This window comes from Carassius gibelio, chromosome A8, assembly GCF_023724105.1.
Source record: "Carassius gibelio isolate Cgi1373 ecotype wild population from Czech Republic chromosome A8, carGib1.2-hapl.c, whole genome shotgun sequence".
Classification (NCBI taxonomy): Eukaryota; Metazoa; Chordata; class Actinopteri; order Cypriniformes; family Cyprinidae; genus Carassius; species Carassius gibelio.
In genome coordinates this window covers 27,457,669-27,475,978 of record NC_068378.1, presented here as the reverse complement: position 1 = coordinate 27,475,978, position 18,310 = coordinate 27,457,669, and the positions used below count along the sequence as shown (strand labels likewise).

At 43.6% G+C, this 18,310-nt stretch overlaps 1 protein-coding gene across 1 annotated transcript in view; it reads left to right on the top strand.

Moving 5' to 3' along the window:
• LOC128019166 (fibroin heavy chain-like) overlaps window positions 1–17,776 on the top strand; it is a 77,402-nt gene extending 59,626 nt beyond the window's left edge. Inside the window, exon 16 of the mRNA XM_052605219.1 lies at window positions 16,878–17,776. Coding sequence (XP_052461179.1) covers window positions 16,878–17,599 — 722 coding nt within the window. The 3' untranslated portion in view covers window positions 17,600–17,776. The remainder of the gene's footprint in view (window positions 1–16,877) is intronic.
• Window positions 17,777–18,310: the final 534 nt, after the last annotated feature.

Here is an 18,310-nt window from a genome sequence, read left to right as displayed (position 1 = left end):
GATTCTATTGTACGGAACGTGAATATAGAGACACCAGCCACCATAGTCAAATGTTTACCGGGAGCCAGAGCACCTGACATCTTGGCAAATGTAAAAATGCTGGCTAATGCTGAACGTAAATACAGTAAGATTGTTATTCATGCCGGCGCTAATGATGTTCGACTTCGCCAGTCGGAGATCACTAAAAATAACTTTAAAGAGGTGTGTGAACTTGCAAGCACGATGTCAGACACTGTAATATGCTCTGGTCCCCTCCCTGCTTACCGTGGTGATGAGATGCATAGCAGATTGTCATCACTCAATGGCTGGATGTCTAAGTGGTGCCCACAGAATAACATAGGTTTCATAGACAATTGGACAAGCTTTTGGGGCAGACCTGACCTGTTTAAAAGAGATGGTCTTCATCCCTCCTGGGGTGGTGCTGCTCTTCTGTCTAGAAATATGGCAAATAGTCTTAGTGTTTATACTTGACTAACTGGGGCCCAGGTCAGGAAGCAGACAGACTGGCTAAACCGACCGTCTGCTAGCTGCCTCCCGTCACAGAGGTCAGTTAATTCTCAGCACATAGACTCTTTCACCTAGATATCACACTATAGAGACTGTGTCTGTTCCCCAAACTAGAAAATACAAAAAACATCCAAACCAAGTTAAGGTTAACAATTTAATTGAGGTTCAACAAATAAAAAACAAATGCAATATGGATAAACAAATGATAAAGCTTGGCTAATTGAATATCAGATCCATTTCTACGAAAACACTTTTTGTAAATAATATGATAACTGATCATAATATAGATGTGCTCTGTTTGACAGAAACTTGGCTAAAACCTGATGATTACATTATTTTAAATGAGTCCACCCCCCAAGATTATTGTTATAAACACGAGCCGCGTCTAAAAGGCAAAGGGGGAGGAGTTGCTTCAATTTATAACAACGTTTTCAGGATCTCTCAGAAGGCAGACTTCAAGTATAACTCGTTTGAGGTAATGGTGCTTCATATAACATTATCCAGAGAAACCAATGTTCATCTACGCTAATATTTGTCTGTTTCTCTCTTGTTCCGAGGTCACCGTGGCCACCAGATCCAGTCTGTGTCCAGATCAGAGGGTCACTGCAGTCACTCGGATCCAGTACGTATCCAGACCAGATGGTGGATCAGCACCTAGAAAGGACCTCTACTGCCCTGAAAGACAGCGGAGACCAGGACAACTAGAGCCCAGATACAGATCCCCTGTAAAGACCTTGTCTCAGAGGACCACCAGGACAAGACCACAGGAAACAGATGATTCTTCTGCACAATCTGACTTTGCTGCAGCCTGGAATTGAACTACTGGTTTCGTCTGGTCAGAGGAGAACTGACCCCAACTGAGCCTGGTTTCTCCCAAGGTTTTTTTCTCCATTCTGTCACCGATGGAGTTTCGGTTCCTTGCCGCTGTCGTCTCTGGCTTGCTTAGTTGGGGTCACTTCATCTAGAGCGATGTCATTGACTTGATTGCAAATAAAAACAGACACTATTTAAACTGAACAGAGATGACATAACTGAATTCAATGATGAACTGCCTTTAACTATCATTTTGCATTATTGAGACACTGTTTTCCAAATGAATGTTGTTCAGTGCTTTGACGCAATGTATTTTGTTTAAAGCACTATATAAATAAAGGTGATTGATTGATTGACAAGTGTTGGAAGATGCTGAATTAGCAAAGCATGCTGCAGTTGAAAGAGGAGGATCTGAATCGGAGAAAGTTAAAGTGAAAGTGAAGTGACATTCAGCCAAGTAAGGTGACCCATACTCAGAACATTTAACCCATCCGAAATGCACACAAACAGAGCAGTGAACACACACACTGTGAGCACACACCCGGAGCAGTGGGCAGCCATTTATGCTGCGGCGCCCGGGGAGCAGTTGGGGGTTCGATGCCTTGCTCAAGGGCACCTAAGTCGTGGTATTGAAGGTGGAGAGAGAACTGTACATGCACTCCCACCCACATGCCGTCCGGCTCGAGGCTAGAACCTACAACCCTTCGATTGGGAGTCCAACCCTCTAACCATTAGGCCACGACTTCCCTAGTACGTTAAAATTGAACGTACCAGTGAATTTGTCATTTCTCAAATTAACCTACAGGATCGTGCTCCCCCTCCACTCTTATCAGCCTTACCCGCCGCTCCTCCATTTCATGCTGACTCTGATACCAGCTTCGTAACATGGAGTCCAGCTGCGAAAGACACTTCACAAGCATATTCTATCAAAAATGAACCAAAGTCTGAAAATGGTGAAATGCACATAGCTGCAAAAACGTATCTGATCTGTCTTCAGGTGTGATTAAATCAGAAGTTGGGAGGACCACCCCCATCATGAATACACCTGATAAGCCTTACTTTGCTCAATACATTCCTCCAGCTAGCACACCACCTCAGGCAGAGCCTTTGACACACAGTATTTAGCTCGACGAGACCTCGTTAGTTCAGGACTATACCAAATTGACGATAAGCCTGAAAATTATCGGTCATGGTATTCCTCATTCACCAGTGCAGCTCGTGAAGTTCACCTCACAGCAACCCAGAAATTAGACCTCATGACTAAATGGCCTTGGAAAGGAATCTGGCGAAACGGAAAGTGGACCCGCTCCGTGCATGTCAGTAACCCCAATCTTGCTTTACACAAAGCATGGGAAAGACTACGTGAGTGCTATGCTGCACCGGAAATCATTGAAAGGTCACTGTTTCAGCTATTGGACAGTTTTCCAAGGATTTCAGCTAAAGACCACATTAAATTACTCGGGGATTATTTTATGGAAATCCAAGGTGCTAAAGAAGACTGTTATCTAACAGGTCTGTCATACCTTGACACTTCATGTGGAATCGCACCAATTGTAGATAACCTTCCATATGGGCTTTAGGACATGTGGGTGACTTCTGGGTCATGGTACAAGGAAGAAAGTCATGGTCGCTTTCCTCCCTTTGAGTATTTCTTTAACTCTGTGTGCTGTGAAGCAAAGAAGCGAAATGACCCTAGCTTTATGCATCAAAGCAGTGTTATGACAACTATGAAACCAGAAAGATCCATGGTAAAGAGTTTCCAAACCAACAAACCCATCACAGTTCAAAAAACAGATGTGTGTGCAACCAGTGATGACCCTAACAAAATATGAAAAATGCAGAAAAAATGCAGAACATTCAGAAACAAACTCCTCAATGACAGAAAGGCTTTCCTCAAGGAGAAAAGAATAGGTTTCAAATGTTGTACTGTTTCTCACCTTGCCAAGGAATGCAAGTCTTCTGTGAAATGCTCTGAATGCGGTAGCACCAATCTATCCAAAAGCTGGGTAGCTCCTTTACCATTCAGAGAACCACGCCAGCCCTTGCCAAACAATAAGGAACAAGTTGTTAATCGTTTCACATGCCTGCAACGGACCCTGAAGAGAAAACCTGAAATGCAGCAACAGTATGTGGGATTTATAGAAAAGATATTTACCAATGGACATGCTGAGGTAGCACCACTGAGAAAAGGGGATGACTGTTGGTATCTTCCTACATTTGGGGTTTACTATCCCCCAAAACCCAATCAGATCAGTGTGGTCTTTGATTCCAGTGCTCGATACTCTGGCGTCTCTCTCAATGATGTGCTTCTCACAGGCCTGGACCTCAATAACTCCCTTGACGGTGTCCTGCTATGCTTTCGGAAAGGGAAGGTTGCGATCCTAGCAAACATTCAACAGTTGTTCCATTGTTTCTTGGTGCATGAAGACCATTGTAACCTCCTCCGTTTTTTTAATGGCACAAGGACAATGACGTCAATAAGAAAATTATTGAGTATCGGATGAAGGTCCACGTCTTCGGCAATCGCCCATCTCCTGCTGTGGCCATTTATGGGCTGCGAAGAGCCATCAGAAAAGGTGCACAGGAGCATGGTGCTGATACCGTCAAGTTTGTGGAAAGACATTTCTATGTTGATGATTGTTTGGTATCTATACCATCAGAAGCTGAGGCAATTGATTTGCTCCAACGAACACAGGCTTCACTAGCTCAATCAAACATCCTTTTACACAAGTTTGCTTCAAACTCTCAAACAGTTATGGAAGCTTTCCCGCCTGAAGATTGTGCTCCTATAATCCAGGACTTAGATCTGAGTGGAGAAACCTCACCCACCCAACGGAGTTTAGGTCTGCTATGGGAGATAACAAACGACACATTCACTTACTCCACATCGACCACTACCAGACTATTTACCTTACGTGGATTCCTTTCCACTGTCAACAGTGTTTTCGATCCTCTGGGTCTACTGGCACCTGTCACGATCCAGAGAAGAACCCTTCTCAGGGAACGTATGTCTGAACAGTCAGACTGGGACACATTGCTTCCGGAGGGCAAACTAAACAAATGGGAAGCCTGGAGAGATTATCTCCAAGACCTACAACAGCTGCATGTTCCTCGTACATTTAAAACTACCTCACTAACAGAAGCAGTCGAAGTAGGATTTGTTATGGGCAAGGTGAAACTGGCACCCCTGTCTGAACCTACAATCCCAAGGCTTGAACTCTGTGATGTTGTATTAGCAGTAGAGATGGCAGTTCTCATTAAGGATGAGCTAGATCTAGTGTTGAATGACATTAAGTTCTTAAGGGACAGCAAAGTGGTGCTCGGCTACATTTATAACGAGTCAAAATTATTCTACTTGTATGTTCACAATAGAGTCCAACGCATAGACTCCGCCCACAAAAAACTCTATCACTGTTTGCAAACACCAAATTGGTCTATAATTTTTCTCCAAACAAATGTAAATAAATAAATAAATAAATCTCTGTTTTTGCTGTTGCACTCTATATATCAATTGTGAGTTATGAAAATAAATGAACATTTTTATTTTTTGGGGGGATAAAAGCTTGCAGAAAATATTTTTGTGTGAATTATCCTATATTTTACCTTGGTAGAAAATAATCTTTATTTAAAATGTTTCAAGTCGTATGACTTTTTTAATTTTGTTATAATGGGAAATATCATATATACACATCACATAAAAAAATCATGTATGTATATAAAAAAATACCACGACAACTGTGCGGGTGGAGTGCAAAAATAAACGCAAGAAATTCATTTGTGTCTTTCACATGACATGCAGACTTTTTTGCTCTAAGTTCAAATAGCGATATATGCTGTTTTCACTGTGTAAATTGCAATTAGATGCTATACACACTTAAGTGAAAATAGCATATTTTCTTACCAAAATATACTTTTTACACTAAGTGGAAATAGCAGTATGTTATTGAATGTATTCTATACATTTTCTTTGCAACGTGCTATTTACACTAAGTGCCACACGGGAGCACCACCCAAGTCTTCTCCTACCATTTCTACCAGTAATGCTTGTAGAGCTGTAACCAGGCCTTAAAAGTTAGGCCCGACAGGTTTCGGCCCCAGCCCGACAAGTAAATTTTGATTGACAGCTTTTTAAAAGGCCGAACCCATTTACATTATTCAAATGTGCACACGCACACAACTCTTTTTCCTTGTGTCAAGAATGAGTCATTTATACATGTTTTAACATAATTTATTCATAACTAACGTAGACTAGGCCACTTGGAAGTTGGAATAAAGAAATAAAATAAGTCCTCTGTGACATCTCAGCACTCTAAATAGGCATAGGCTCATTTAGCCTATAAATAAACCAATGCACCTATAAAATCGAGTCTTTTTAAACAAATTAAATTAAGATAAATTTTAAATTAAGTTGAGTTTAGTTGAGTTTCCAAACCAAATTATCTCAGTCTTACTTTAGTTTAAATGTAAAAAATTTGCTGACAATCCATAGTTTAAATCCATGCAAACAATAGATGTAATTGTCCTTTTGTCCTGTTTCTCCATGCCTTTTAAAAACAAACCTCAAGGGCAGCATAAGAACAAGATTGATCCAAGAATTTAACCCTGGGGAAGACCACAATTTGATGGAACAGTTTTAGAATAAGATTGCCTGATATTAACTGGAAAGATCCTATTAGAAAGAACTTATCTGAACCACTGAAGAAACATGCCTCAAATACCTACAGTCTTTTATAAATTAGTAATAAGAATATTGTGATCAACAGTATCAAATTCTACCCTAAGATCTAGTAATACAGACAGAGAATTAAAAGAACCAGGCACAATCTGATTTCTAATATCAATATCACAATAAATTATAATGGTAATATAGATGTCACAGTTAGGTCACATTTGCGTGTCTTGTGCGCGGCATATACTTCTTCAACGTAGGCGCGCGCACACCTTAGTGGGAACATTGATCACAACACTCATGTTTTTAAGTCAGTTTAATGTAATTAAACTTTAAATGACTTATACAGCTTGATTGATTGTATATTGTATATGGTATACATCAATTTGATTGTGGGATACTTAAAATTTTAAGCAACTTACCCCCCCCCCCCTTTTTTTACAGTGAGTAATTTTAGCAAGTGCCTGTTACTCGAATGAAAACAAGAATAAACCTTCAAGAAAAAGGTGAAATCTTTTACATCACAGATTAAGGCCAACATGATTTCGGCACACTGCTTCGGTCTGCGCAGCGCTGCCTGAAGTCAAACCCGGACCAGTGCCACTGGCTTTGCCCCCCCCCCCACGTACATCCCTGTGCCCCCCTTCCTGACTAATGGGAATGGCTAGACTTTAGTTTCGTGGGTATAATAGCCTAACTCAGTGTAAAATATTCTAACTGATTGCTTTTAGCTGCAAATAACTCCTGGTCTAGGATCGGTTTTCATTGTAATAATAGCATGACGAAATCGATTTGAAAAATAATCTAGTGTATCTGCCCTTCTGTTTTGGAAAGCATTTTCAAAGAGGGTAGCAAAGTAGCCAATCACAGACATGTTTGTTTACTTACAAAGCATTGGCCAAGGCCAATCAGAGGTGTTTAGGTTGGAATCCTGAGTTCAATCATGCTCATAACTTCATAAAAAAAAAGTTTCATTGTGTAGACATTTTAAGTGAGTAAAAACACATTGTGTAGACACATTGAACTTTCTGAGGTCATGATGAATGAGTGACCGTTTTTAATACATTTAAAGGGAGCACACTTCCCATGCTGTATACCAGTGGTTCCCAATTCTGGTCCCGGCATTCTTTAAGTGCATTCACGGGATTATTTAAATGCTTCTACTAAATTCTTTAAATGCTTAGTCAGGGGGCAAATTACAGTAGCATTTATGGTTAAAGGAACACTCCACCGTTTTTTGAAATAGGGCTTATTCACATTATTTCCTACATTTAGATAGGTGGGCAAATGCATTTTTGTGTCAGTGCATGCATTGTTTTAGTTTGACTGGGTCGGCGTTAGCTTAGCTTAGCACAATGAATGGAATCCTTTGTTGCCAGCTAGCATGGCCTGAGTAAAAGTGATCAAAAAAAATAAAAAAACCCCACCTAATTACTTCTTGTGGCCTGCGTATTCACAGCGAGTACAAATAGCAATCCAGATTAACACTAGGCGATTTCCTAGGCAGATATTGACTTGGGACTATATTATGGGGAAGCACAGGCGAAGCACTGCTGCTTAGGCGAAGCACTGCTACTTCGGCGCAGAGATATCACGCAACACATGAAATCCCACGACTTCCGTCAACATACCGGCGTGAATAGTAGCTGCCTGCCAATACAGGAATGGCGATGAACATGGCTGATTTTGAGAGAGACGAAGAGGGTGACTTCTCAGACAGTCAAGAACCAGAACCATACCTATTTGAACCAGAGTTTACAGAAGACGAGCTGCGTGCTTTGGAAATAGAACGACAGGAGGAGGAGGTTGAGATCGCTCAACAGCCTGAGGACGTGAGGATGAGAGCCAACATGAACTGGTGGTGTGAATGTGGGGGAATATGCCAATCTATGCCGACGGAAATAGAGTGTCTGTGCTGTAGAGAGTGGGACATGTTTTTGCCATTGATGACCAGGCTCAACACGTCAGATCAAGATGAGCGTGCCCGAAGTTGTGTCACATCTACAGAGGATTTCACGGCGCTGATCCATTCTGCAGTACTCGATTTTTTTTTCCGGTGTGACAAAGTGAACTGGAAAAAACGCCCCACGCCGAATGGACCAAATGGACAGCTGTCCACAGAGTAAGTGATTATTTTAATCATGACGCATATATAGATCGACCCATATTATACCTGTATTCACATAGAGTTGATGTTTTCATGTGTTGCGTGATATCTCTGCGCCGAAGTAGCAGTGCTTCGCCTGTGCTTCCCCATAATATAGTCCCAAGTCAATATCTACCTAGGAAATCGCCTAGTGTTAATCGGGATCGCTATTTGTACTCGCTGTGAATACGCAGGCCACAAGAAGTAATTAGGTGGGTTTTTTTTTATTTTTTGATCACTTTTACTCAGGCCATGCTAGCTGGCAACAAAGGATTCCATTCATTGTGCTAAGCTAAGCTAACGCCGACCCAGTCAAACTAAAACAATGCATGCACTGACACAAAAATGCATTTGCCCACCTATCTAAATGCAGGAAATAATGTGAATAAGCCCTATTTCAAAAAACGGTGGAGTGTTCCTTTAAAGAACCATAGGTTAGAAAAAAAAACAAAAAACTTTTGTCCATTGTTAAATGTTAGTTTAATGATGCGACATGGCATACATAAAAATGTATGTAAGCCAAGTTTTTAAAAAAAGAGCTTAAAGAGTATTATGTATAAGCTAACATTTTGTCACACCAGGGGCGTAGCCATAATTTCAGAAGTGACAGAAATGTCAAATACAATCATTTTATGTATGTAGCCTATATAATAATAATAATTATTATAATTATTTTATTTTTTTTACAAGGAATTATCTTCTTTTTTAATTACTTTTAATTAGCTGTAATAAATCAAATACAATGCTGGACATTAATCAATCATTTGTAATCAATATTTTTTTCCTAATGGCAATTTTATGATTGTTTTATATACTAGGCTACATTTAATTAGCAATTATTTAAATTTTCTGCACAGAATAAGGTAGAAAATATACTTTATAGTTTCTGTACTGTAATAAATGTCAATAAGCACTGCATTATTCATAAATTGTTTGTGTTTTTTTTTTTGTTTCATCAGTTCATTCTGCTTTTTCTGCAGTCTAGCTGCAGATATAGCCTGGCACGTCTATGAGAGTGAGATCGCTTCTCTTTCAGTGTGAAAACGTCTTCATCTCTATTTAACTTTTCCTCTCCATCAGCGAATGATTCTGAGAGAAAACGCGCCATATGTCTGTTTGCTAATGAAACAAACGCTACTTTCATGCATCTGATTATCAGATAAATCTCGCGCTCTTATTTCAAAGTCGTTGTTAATGCTGTGTTTAATTTTAAAAGTTTCCTTCATATATTCGGTTCATCCGCATTGTTTAAACACTTTTATCATTCAAGGGAACTGTGCGTATGATTTAGACACTTACATTCCTGCTCTGTCCATGCAATAATTTCAAATTTCTGTTCCTGTAGCTCAACTGGTAGAGCGTTGCGTTAGCAAGCAAGCTAGCGTAAGGTTGGGGGTTCGATTCCCCGGAATCACATGATAGGTAAAAATTGATAGCCTGAATGTACTGTAAGTCGCTTTGGATAAAAGTGTCTGCTAAATGCATAAATTAAATTTAAATACAGCTGTCGACGGCTCCGGTAACTCTGTTGGTAAGATGCAGAGAGCCACTGACAAACTACAGAAAAATAAAAGTACTTCACGCGAGCATTACTGGCAGCTGCGTCAGAGACAAACGGAGCGCGATCGCAATCCTGTGACAGTCTCAGGCGGTAAACAGTGGAGCGCGTGAAGGACAGATAAGAGGCACGATTCACGAACACTCTTCAAGGTCTCCATTAATTTGTGCGTGTAGTAATTTAATGTGTATACATTTTGAAAGCATTGAATTGCTATAGAAATCGCGATTAATTCGATTCTTAGCATTTTGAATCGATTACTGTCCAAGATCGGCGATTCACGATTCAAAAATCATGTTTCAAGATCGATGCATATGAATCGACAGGGTTTGTAATCGATGCATTGAGAAAACGAGTGAATCGTTACACCCCTAGTGTGAATGTGCAAGCAACATGTTTCCTTGTTCAGGAAATAAAGTATCCTGCACATGCGTAACACTGTCGATATGATTGTTTCATCAACATACGAGAGAGACGAGGTTGATTCCACACACTCCTAAAAATCTAAATTAAATAAATGAAAATTAAATAATTAAAATGTATTATTATGCTGTGCATAATAGCACCGAAATAGCCAACAAAATTATACAACTATGCTCAGTCGCATTGTGTTCTTCATGCGTTTTCCATTTGCGATGACGTAAGGTGACTGCAAACGCACCTGGGTTTGATACAACTATTGAGATAGCGCAAGAGATATAACAAAATTATACAACTATGCTTAGCTGCGTTGTGTTCTTCATGCGTTTTCCGTTTGCGATGACGTAAGGTGACTGCAAACGCACCTGGGTTTGATACAACTATTGAGATGGCGCAAGATGGCGCCGCACATGGCTGCTTCAGTGCTTGGCTCTCCAGTGTTTTTACTGTTTTTGTTCGTTTTTCCTGTTTTTTGTTTAACAAACACGATCAGTTTCACCAGGGATGAACTGCTGAACATTCGGCAGAACACACCACAGGATATTTTTCCGGATTTCTATTATACAGATGTTTTACTGAACATCGTTATCGGAGGAGCAGCAGCGCTGATCAAGCGCTTCAGGACGCACAGATGGGGAAAGCGAGCCGGAGCGCTCGTCAGACTCAGGAAGCGCGGATTTCGAACGCCGTTGCCTAGCATCCATCTCGCTAATCTCCGCTCTCTACCCAACAAAACGGACGAACTCCTTCTGCTCTCTCAGACAAATAAGGATTTCTCTCACTCTGCTGCTCTGTGTTTCACAGAAACTTGGCTGAATGACGCCATAACGGACAGCGCGCTCCATCTACCAGGCTTTCAGCTTTTTAGAGTGGATTGCGAAGCAGCTTTGGGACGTTCTGATCACTGACTGTTTCATCTTATACCGACCTACAAGCAGAAACTTAAATCTGCTAAACCCGTAGTAAAGACTGTGAAGAGATGGACCAGTGAAACAGAGCAGGATTTACAATCCTGTTTTGACCTCACTGATTGGAGTGTTTTTGAAGCTGCTACCACCGATCTGGACAAACCCACAGAGACTGTAACATCCTATATTAGTTACTGTGAGGATATATGCATTCCTACCAGGACTTATTTAACATTCAACAATGATAATCCATGGTTTACAGTAAAACTCAGACATCTTTGTCAGGCCAAAGAGGATGCCTACAGAAATGGGGACAGGGTCTTGTACAATCAGGCCAGGAACACACTGAACAAAGAGATCAGAGCGGCTAAAAAGACCTACGCTAAAAAGTTGGAAGACCAGTTTACTTCCAACGACTCAACTTCAGTTTGGAGAGGTCTGATAGCCATCACTGACTACAAGACACCATCCCCTTGCACTGAGGCTTATCAACGACTTGCTAACGACCTGAATGAGTTTTATTGTAGATTTGAAACCCCCAACACCCATTCTGACCATCTCCCTACACATCCATTAACAACTCCTGCAATCCCCCTCTCCATACCTCCTGCTCTACAAATCTGTGAAGATGATGTGCGCCAGGTCTTCAAGAAGAACAAAAGAAGAAAAGCACCAGGCCCAGATGGCGTTACACCAGCCTGTCTGAAAATCTGTGCTGACCAGCTGGCCCCCATCTTTCAAACACTCCACCATAATCCCCATTCCAAATAAACCCAAGATAAAAGGACTTAACGACTACAGACCTGTGGCTCTAACATCTGTCGTCATGAAGTCGTTTGAAAAACTGGTTCTGGCTTATCTGAAGGACATCACTGGACCCTTACTGGACCCCCTGCAGTTTGCTTACCGAGCACACAGGTCAGTGGATGATGCAATCAACATGGGATTGCACTTCATCCTGCAACATCTGGACAAAACAGGGACTTATGTGAGGATCCTATTTGTGGACTTTAGGCTTTTAACCCATCATCCCAACAGCCCTTCAGACCAAACTGACCCAGCTCTCTGTTCCTAGCTCTATCTGTCAGTGGATCACCAGCATTCTGACAGATAGGCAACAGTTAGTGAGACTGGGGAAATTCATGTCAAACAGCTGCTCCACCAACACTGGTGCCCCTCAGGGATGTGTTCTCTCCCCTCTGCTCTTCTCCCTGTACACCAACGACTGCACCTCTAAAGACTCCTCTGTCAAGCTCCTGAAGTTTGCAGGACGGTGAGTCTGCTGCAGACAAGAGGTTGAGCAGCTGGCTGTCTGGTGCAGTCTTAACAACCTGGAGCTGAACACGCTCAAAACAGTAGAGATGATTGTGGACTTTAGGAGAAACCCCCCTGCACTTTCTCCACTCACCATCATGAACAGCACTGTGACTGCAGTGGAGTCATTCAGATTCCTGGGAACCACCATCTTTACGGGGAAGTCGTGGCCTAATGGTTAGAGGGTTGGACTCCCAATCGAAGGATTGTGAGTTCTAGTCTCGGGCCGGACGGAATTGTGGGTGGGGGTAGTGCATGTACAGTTCTCTCTCCACCTTCAATACCACGACTTAGGTGCCCTAGAGCAAGGCATCGAACCCCCAACTGCTCCCCGGGCGCCGCAGCATAAATGGCTGCCCACTGCTCCGGGTGTGTGCTGTGTGCTGTGTGCTCACAGGGTGTGTGTGTGTGTGTTCACTGCTCTGTGTGTGTGCATTTCGGATGGGTTAAATGCAGAGCACAAATTCTGAGTATGGGTCACCATACTTGGCTGAATGTCACTTCACTTCACTTCATCTCTCCATTGTGAAAAAGGCCCAGCAAAGGTTGTACTTCCTTCGCCAGCTGAGGAAGTTTAACCTGCCACAGGAGCTGCTGAAACAGTTCTAGATCTCAGTGCTGCGTTTGACACTGTCGATCATAACATACTACTAGAGAGACTGGAAAACTGGGTCGGGCTTTCTGGGATGGTACTCAAATGGTTCAGATCATAGAAGGGAGAGGCTATTATGTGAGTATAGGAGAGCATAAGTCTAAGTGGACGTCCATGACATGCGGAGTCCCACAAGGCTCAATTCTTGCACCGCTCTTGTTTAGCCTGTATATGCTACCACTAAGTCAAATAATGAGAAAGAACCAAATTGCCTACCACAGCTATGCTGATGATACCCAAATTTACCTAGCCTTATCTCCAAATGACTACAGCCCCATTGACTCCCTCTGCCAATGCATTGATGAAATTAATAGTTGGATGTGCCAGAACTATCTTCAGTTAAATAAGGAAAAAACTGAAGTAATTGCATTTGGAAACAAAGATGAAGTGTTCAAGGGGAATGCATACCTTGACTCTAGGAGTCAAACAACTAAAAATCATGTCAGGAATCTTGGTGTGATTCTGGAGACAGACCTTAGTTTCAGTAGTCATGTCAAAGCAGTAACTAAATCAGCATACTATCATTTAAAAAACATTGCAAGAATTAGATGTTTTGTTTCCAGTCAAGACTTGGAGAAACTTGTTTATGCCTTTATCACCAGCAGGGTGGACTATTGTAATGGGCTCCTCACCGGCCTTCCCAAAAAGACCATTAGACAGCTGCAGCTCATCCAGAACACTGCTGCCAGGATTCTGACTAGAACCAGAAAATCTGAGCATATCACACCAGTCCTCAGGTCCTTACACTGGCTTCCAGTTACATTTAGGATTGATTTTAAAGTACTTTTACTCATTTATAAGTCACTAAATGACCTAGGACCAAAATATATTGCAGATATGCTCACTGAATATAAACCTAACAGAGCACTCAGATCACTAGGATCAAGTCAGTTAGAAATACCAAGGGTTCACACAAAACAAGGGGAGTCCGCCTTTAGTTACTATGCTGCCCACAGTTGGAATCAGCTTCCAGAAGAGATCAGATGTGCTAAAACACTAGTCACATTTAAATCTAGACTAAAAACGCATCTTTTTGGCTGTGCATTTATTGAATGAGCACTGTGCAATGTCCGAACTGATTGCACTATATTTTCACTGTTTTATTATTATTATTATTTTTTAATGTAAAATCATTTTCTAACTGTTTTTAAATGTTTTATTCATTTTAAAAGTTTTAAAATAGCTTTTTTCATTATAATTATTTTTATTTTATTTTTTATTTTTTTTCTTCGTTATTATTTTTCTTCATGATTATTTTACTTTCTTTTATGTCAAGCACAATTACCATTGTGTACGAAATGTGCTATATAAATAAACTTGCCTTGCTTTGCCTTGCCTTACTCAGCCGTCATTGAGTCTGTACTGTGTACTTCAATAACTGTTGGGTTTGGTTCAGCAACAAAATCAGACATCAGAAGACTACAGAGAACTGTTCGGACTGCCGAAAGGATTATTGCTGCTCCTCTGCCCACCCTTCAAGAACTGTATACATCCAGAGTGAGGAAAAGGGCTCAGAAAATCACTCTGGATCCCTCACATCCAAGTCACCCCATCTTTGAACTTTGGCCATCTGGCCGGCAAATACCAGAACAGCAAGGCACAAGAACAGTTTATTTCCCCAGGCAATCTACCTCATGAACAGTTAAATATTCCCTACTTATGCTTATAAATGTCCAATATCCTTATATTTATTTGTTAACCCTCCATCCTAGAACATTCCTGCATCTTACTCAATCCTATTCCATTATCATTTATAGCACAATTGTTTATACACTTATTTATTTGCCAATTTGTATTTTTTTTTGTCTGTGTGTTGTTGTCTCTTTGTACTGGAAGCTTATGTGACTAAAACAAATTCCTTGTATCCGCAAGCATACTTGGCAATAAAGCTCTTTCTGATTCTGAGTGTGAAAGCAGACCAACACTGCGGGCTTTGCCAGGAACAATCGCACTCGGACCTCAGCAAACGAGTCCAGTGTAAAAGTCTTCAGATAAGACAGACACCAAAAAACGTGAATGGTTTGAATGCAGCGTTCACCTCATACAACCCCAATCAAACACACCTGATCAAGCTAATCAAGGTCTTTCATTCAGATTACTAGAAAGTTACTGGCAGGTGAGTTTGATCTGGGTTTGAGTTGACCTAATCTCCTTGGATCTTTAAAACCCCATTTACAGATGGTGCTGTTACAACAACACATTTATTTTTGTTAGTTTTGTGTGCGCTTCACTGTTAGCTCTTTCTGGCACACCAATTCATTTTCCAGTGGAGACCGTTGTGAGATCGTAGGCTGGGAGGATGACATCTCAAGTGTATTGCTTGTTTGGTTCGGTTTTATTGTGTCTGTTTGGAAGCTTGACCATAACCGATGCTACTCTAGGTGAGATGATCTGTTGACTTCATTACACAGCCTGAAGAAACAAAAAATAAGTGACTCCGCCTTTATATCTAGGAATGGGTAGATTTTTAAAACGCTTGATTTTTGAAGCAGATAAACGTTATATTTGTATTAAGGTTTGAGCCGTATTGCCAAGCTGGTGAAGCTGACGGACGTGCTGTCCCATCAAAGATGTTCTTCTGATGGTCGTGGTTCAAGTGAGTTTCAGTTTATAATGGATGCTGGGGGTCCTCCAAAAAAAATTAAATGGGTTTTACCTTAAAATTATCTTTGTCAAATCTTTTGCTCTATATTTGACATGGCATACAGTCCATGCTCATGAACTAAAGCTGACTGTCTTTGTCCATGCAGTGAAACCCGGTCAATGTCCTGACCCAAAGAACATTCCACTGTCTGCTAAAAACTGTGTCCATGATGGCCAGTGTCCTGCCACACAGAAGTGTTGCCCAACCAACAGTGGCCATGGATGCAGTGAACCAAGCCGACAGGGCCAGGGAAGCTGTCAGAACGCGGGCCAGGGTGCCGGTCAGGGTCTGGGAAGTGGACAGGGTGCCGGCCAGGGAAGTGGACAGGGCCAGGGAAGCGGACAGGGTGCTGGTCAGGGCCAGGGAAGTGGAGAGGGTGCCGGTCAGGGTGCCGGCCAGGGAATCGGACAGGGTGCCGGACAGGGCCAGGGAAGCGGTCAGGGTGCCGGACAGGGTGCCGGACAGGGCCAGGGAAGTGGACAGGGTGTCGGACAGGGTAGCGGACAGGGTCAGGGAAGCGGACAGGGTGCCGGACAGGGTCAGGGAAGCGGACAGGGTGCCGGACAGGGTCAGGGAAGCGGACAGGGTGCCGGACAGGGAAGCGGACAGGGCCAGGGAAGCGGACAGGGTGCCGGACAGGGTAGCGGACAGGGCCAGGGTGCCGGCCAGGGTCAGGGAAGCGGTCAGGGTGCCGGACAGGGTCAGGGAAGTGGACAGGGTGCCGGACAGGGTCAGGGAAGCGGACAGGGTGTCGGACAGGGTAGCGGACAGGGTCAGGGAAGCGGACAGGGTGCCGGCCAGGGTCAGGGAAGCGGACAGGGTGCCGGCCAGGGAAGCGGACAGGGCCAGGGAAGCGGACAGGGTCAGGGAAGCGGACAGGGTGTCGGACAGGGTGCTGGACAGGGTAGCGGACAGGGCCAGGGAAGCGGACAGGGTAGCAGACAGGGTCAGGGAAGCGGACAGGGTGCCGGCCAGGGTCAGGGAAGCGGACAGGGTCAGGGAAGCGGACAGGGTGCCGGACAGGGTCAGGGAAGCGGACAGGGTGCCGGACAGGGTCAGGGAAGCGGACAGGGCCAGGGAAGCGGACAGGGTGCCGGACAGGGTAGCGGACAGGGCCAGGGTGCCGGCCAGGGTCAGGGAAGCGGTCAGGGTGCCGGACAGGGTCAGGGAAGCGGACAGGGTGGCGGACAGGGTCAGGGAAGCGGACAGGGTGCCGGACAGGGAAGTGGACAGGGCCAGGGAACAGGTAGTGGACAGGGAGTTGGCCAGGGAAGCGGCTACGGCCAGGGAAGCGGCTACGGCCAGGGAAGCGGCTACGGCCAAGGATCTGGTAGTGGACAGGGAGTTGGTCAGGGAAGCGGCTACGGCCAGGGAACAGGTAGTGGACAGGGAGTTGGTCTGGGAAGCGGCTACGGCCAGGGAAGCGGCTACGGCCAGGGATCTGGTAGTGGACAGGGAGTTGGCCAGGGAAGCGGCTACGGTCAGGGAAGCGGCTACGGCCAGGGATCTGGTAGTGGACAGGGAGTTGGCCAGGGAAGCGGCTACGGCCAGGGAAGCGGCTACGGCCAGGGATCTGGTAGTGGACAGGGAGTTGGTCAGGGAAGCGGCTACGGTCAGGGAAGCGGCTACGGCCAGGGATCTGGTAGTGGACAGGGAGTTGGTCAGGGAAGCGGCTACGGTCAGGGAAGCGGCTACGGCCAGGGATCTGGTAGTGGACAGGGAGTTGGTCAGGGAAGCGGCTACGGTCAGGGAAGCGGCTACGGCCAGGGATCTGGTAGTGGTCAGGGAAGCGGCTATGGTCAGGGAAGTGGCTATGGCCAGGGATCTGGTAGTGGACAGGGAGTTGGTCAGGGAAGCGGCTACGGTCAGGGAAGCGGCTACGGCCAGGGATCTGGTAGTGGTCAGGGAAGCGGCTATGGTCAGGGATCTGGTAGTGGACAGGGAGTTGGCCAGGGAAGCGGTCTGTGATGTGGTCAGGGAAATTGTGGTCTTTGAAACTTTTCTTCGAATTTTGCATAACGTCTACAGGAGATCTTTTCAATTCAGTGCTATGTTCATAAGGATTTTTCCCTTTTTGCTCTAACATTTCAGAAAGTCTATCTCTGCCTCCTTCCCTTAAATAAAAAGAAAATTGCTTGATTGAAAGTTGTGGTGTTTGACTTTCTCACATAACCCAGTTCTGGCATCAGTGCTTTGTGTAAGTTCCTCTCCATGAGACCTGGACATTTGCAGTATTAGACAATTTTTACGCAAAATATACCACATGTCATTGGGGCTCAAATGGCACCAGCTGTTTTCTGCACCTTCTGCAAACTTTATTTTTTTTGTCTTAAAAATAAGCCTATGAATGCCTGAGGTCAGGATCTCATTAATTCTGAAATAAAACTCCCAGTGATGGAGAAGAGCATGCTTTTGTGCATCTGCATTATAAATCAGTGTCATGAGCCTTTTGCACAGGCTGAATAAAGCAAACCAGTAAAGTTCAGATGGATGATGGTTGTAATGGGGGTATAGTTGATTATGGTCGTGTGTCTGGAAAGTGTTTTATAATGGACACTCCCTGAAGAAGTGTGCTATTATAGGAGTTGGCTGCAGTCAGTGGTGTTCATATACATATGAGCAATAACACTAGCTCTGACAGGGTACTGGTCACTGTTGATGACAAGCTGCCTTCAGATC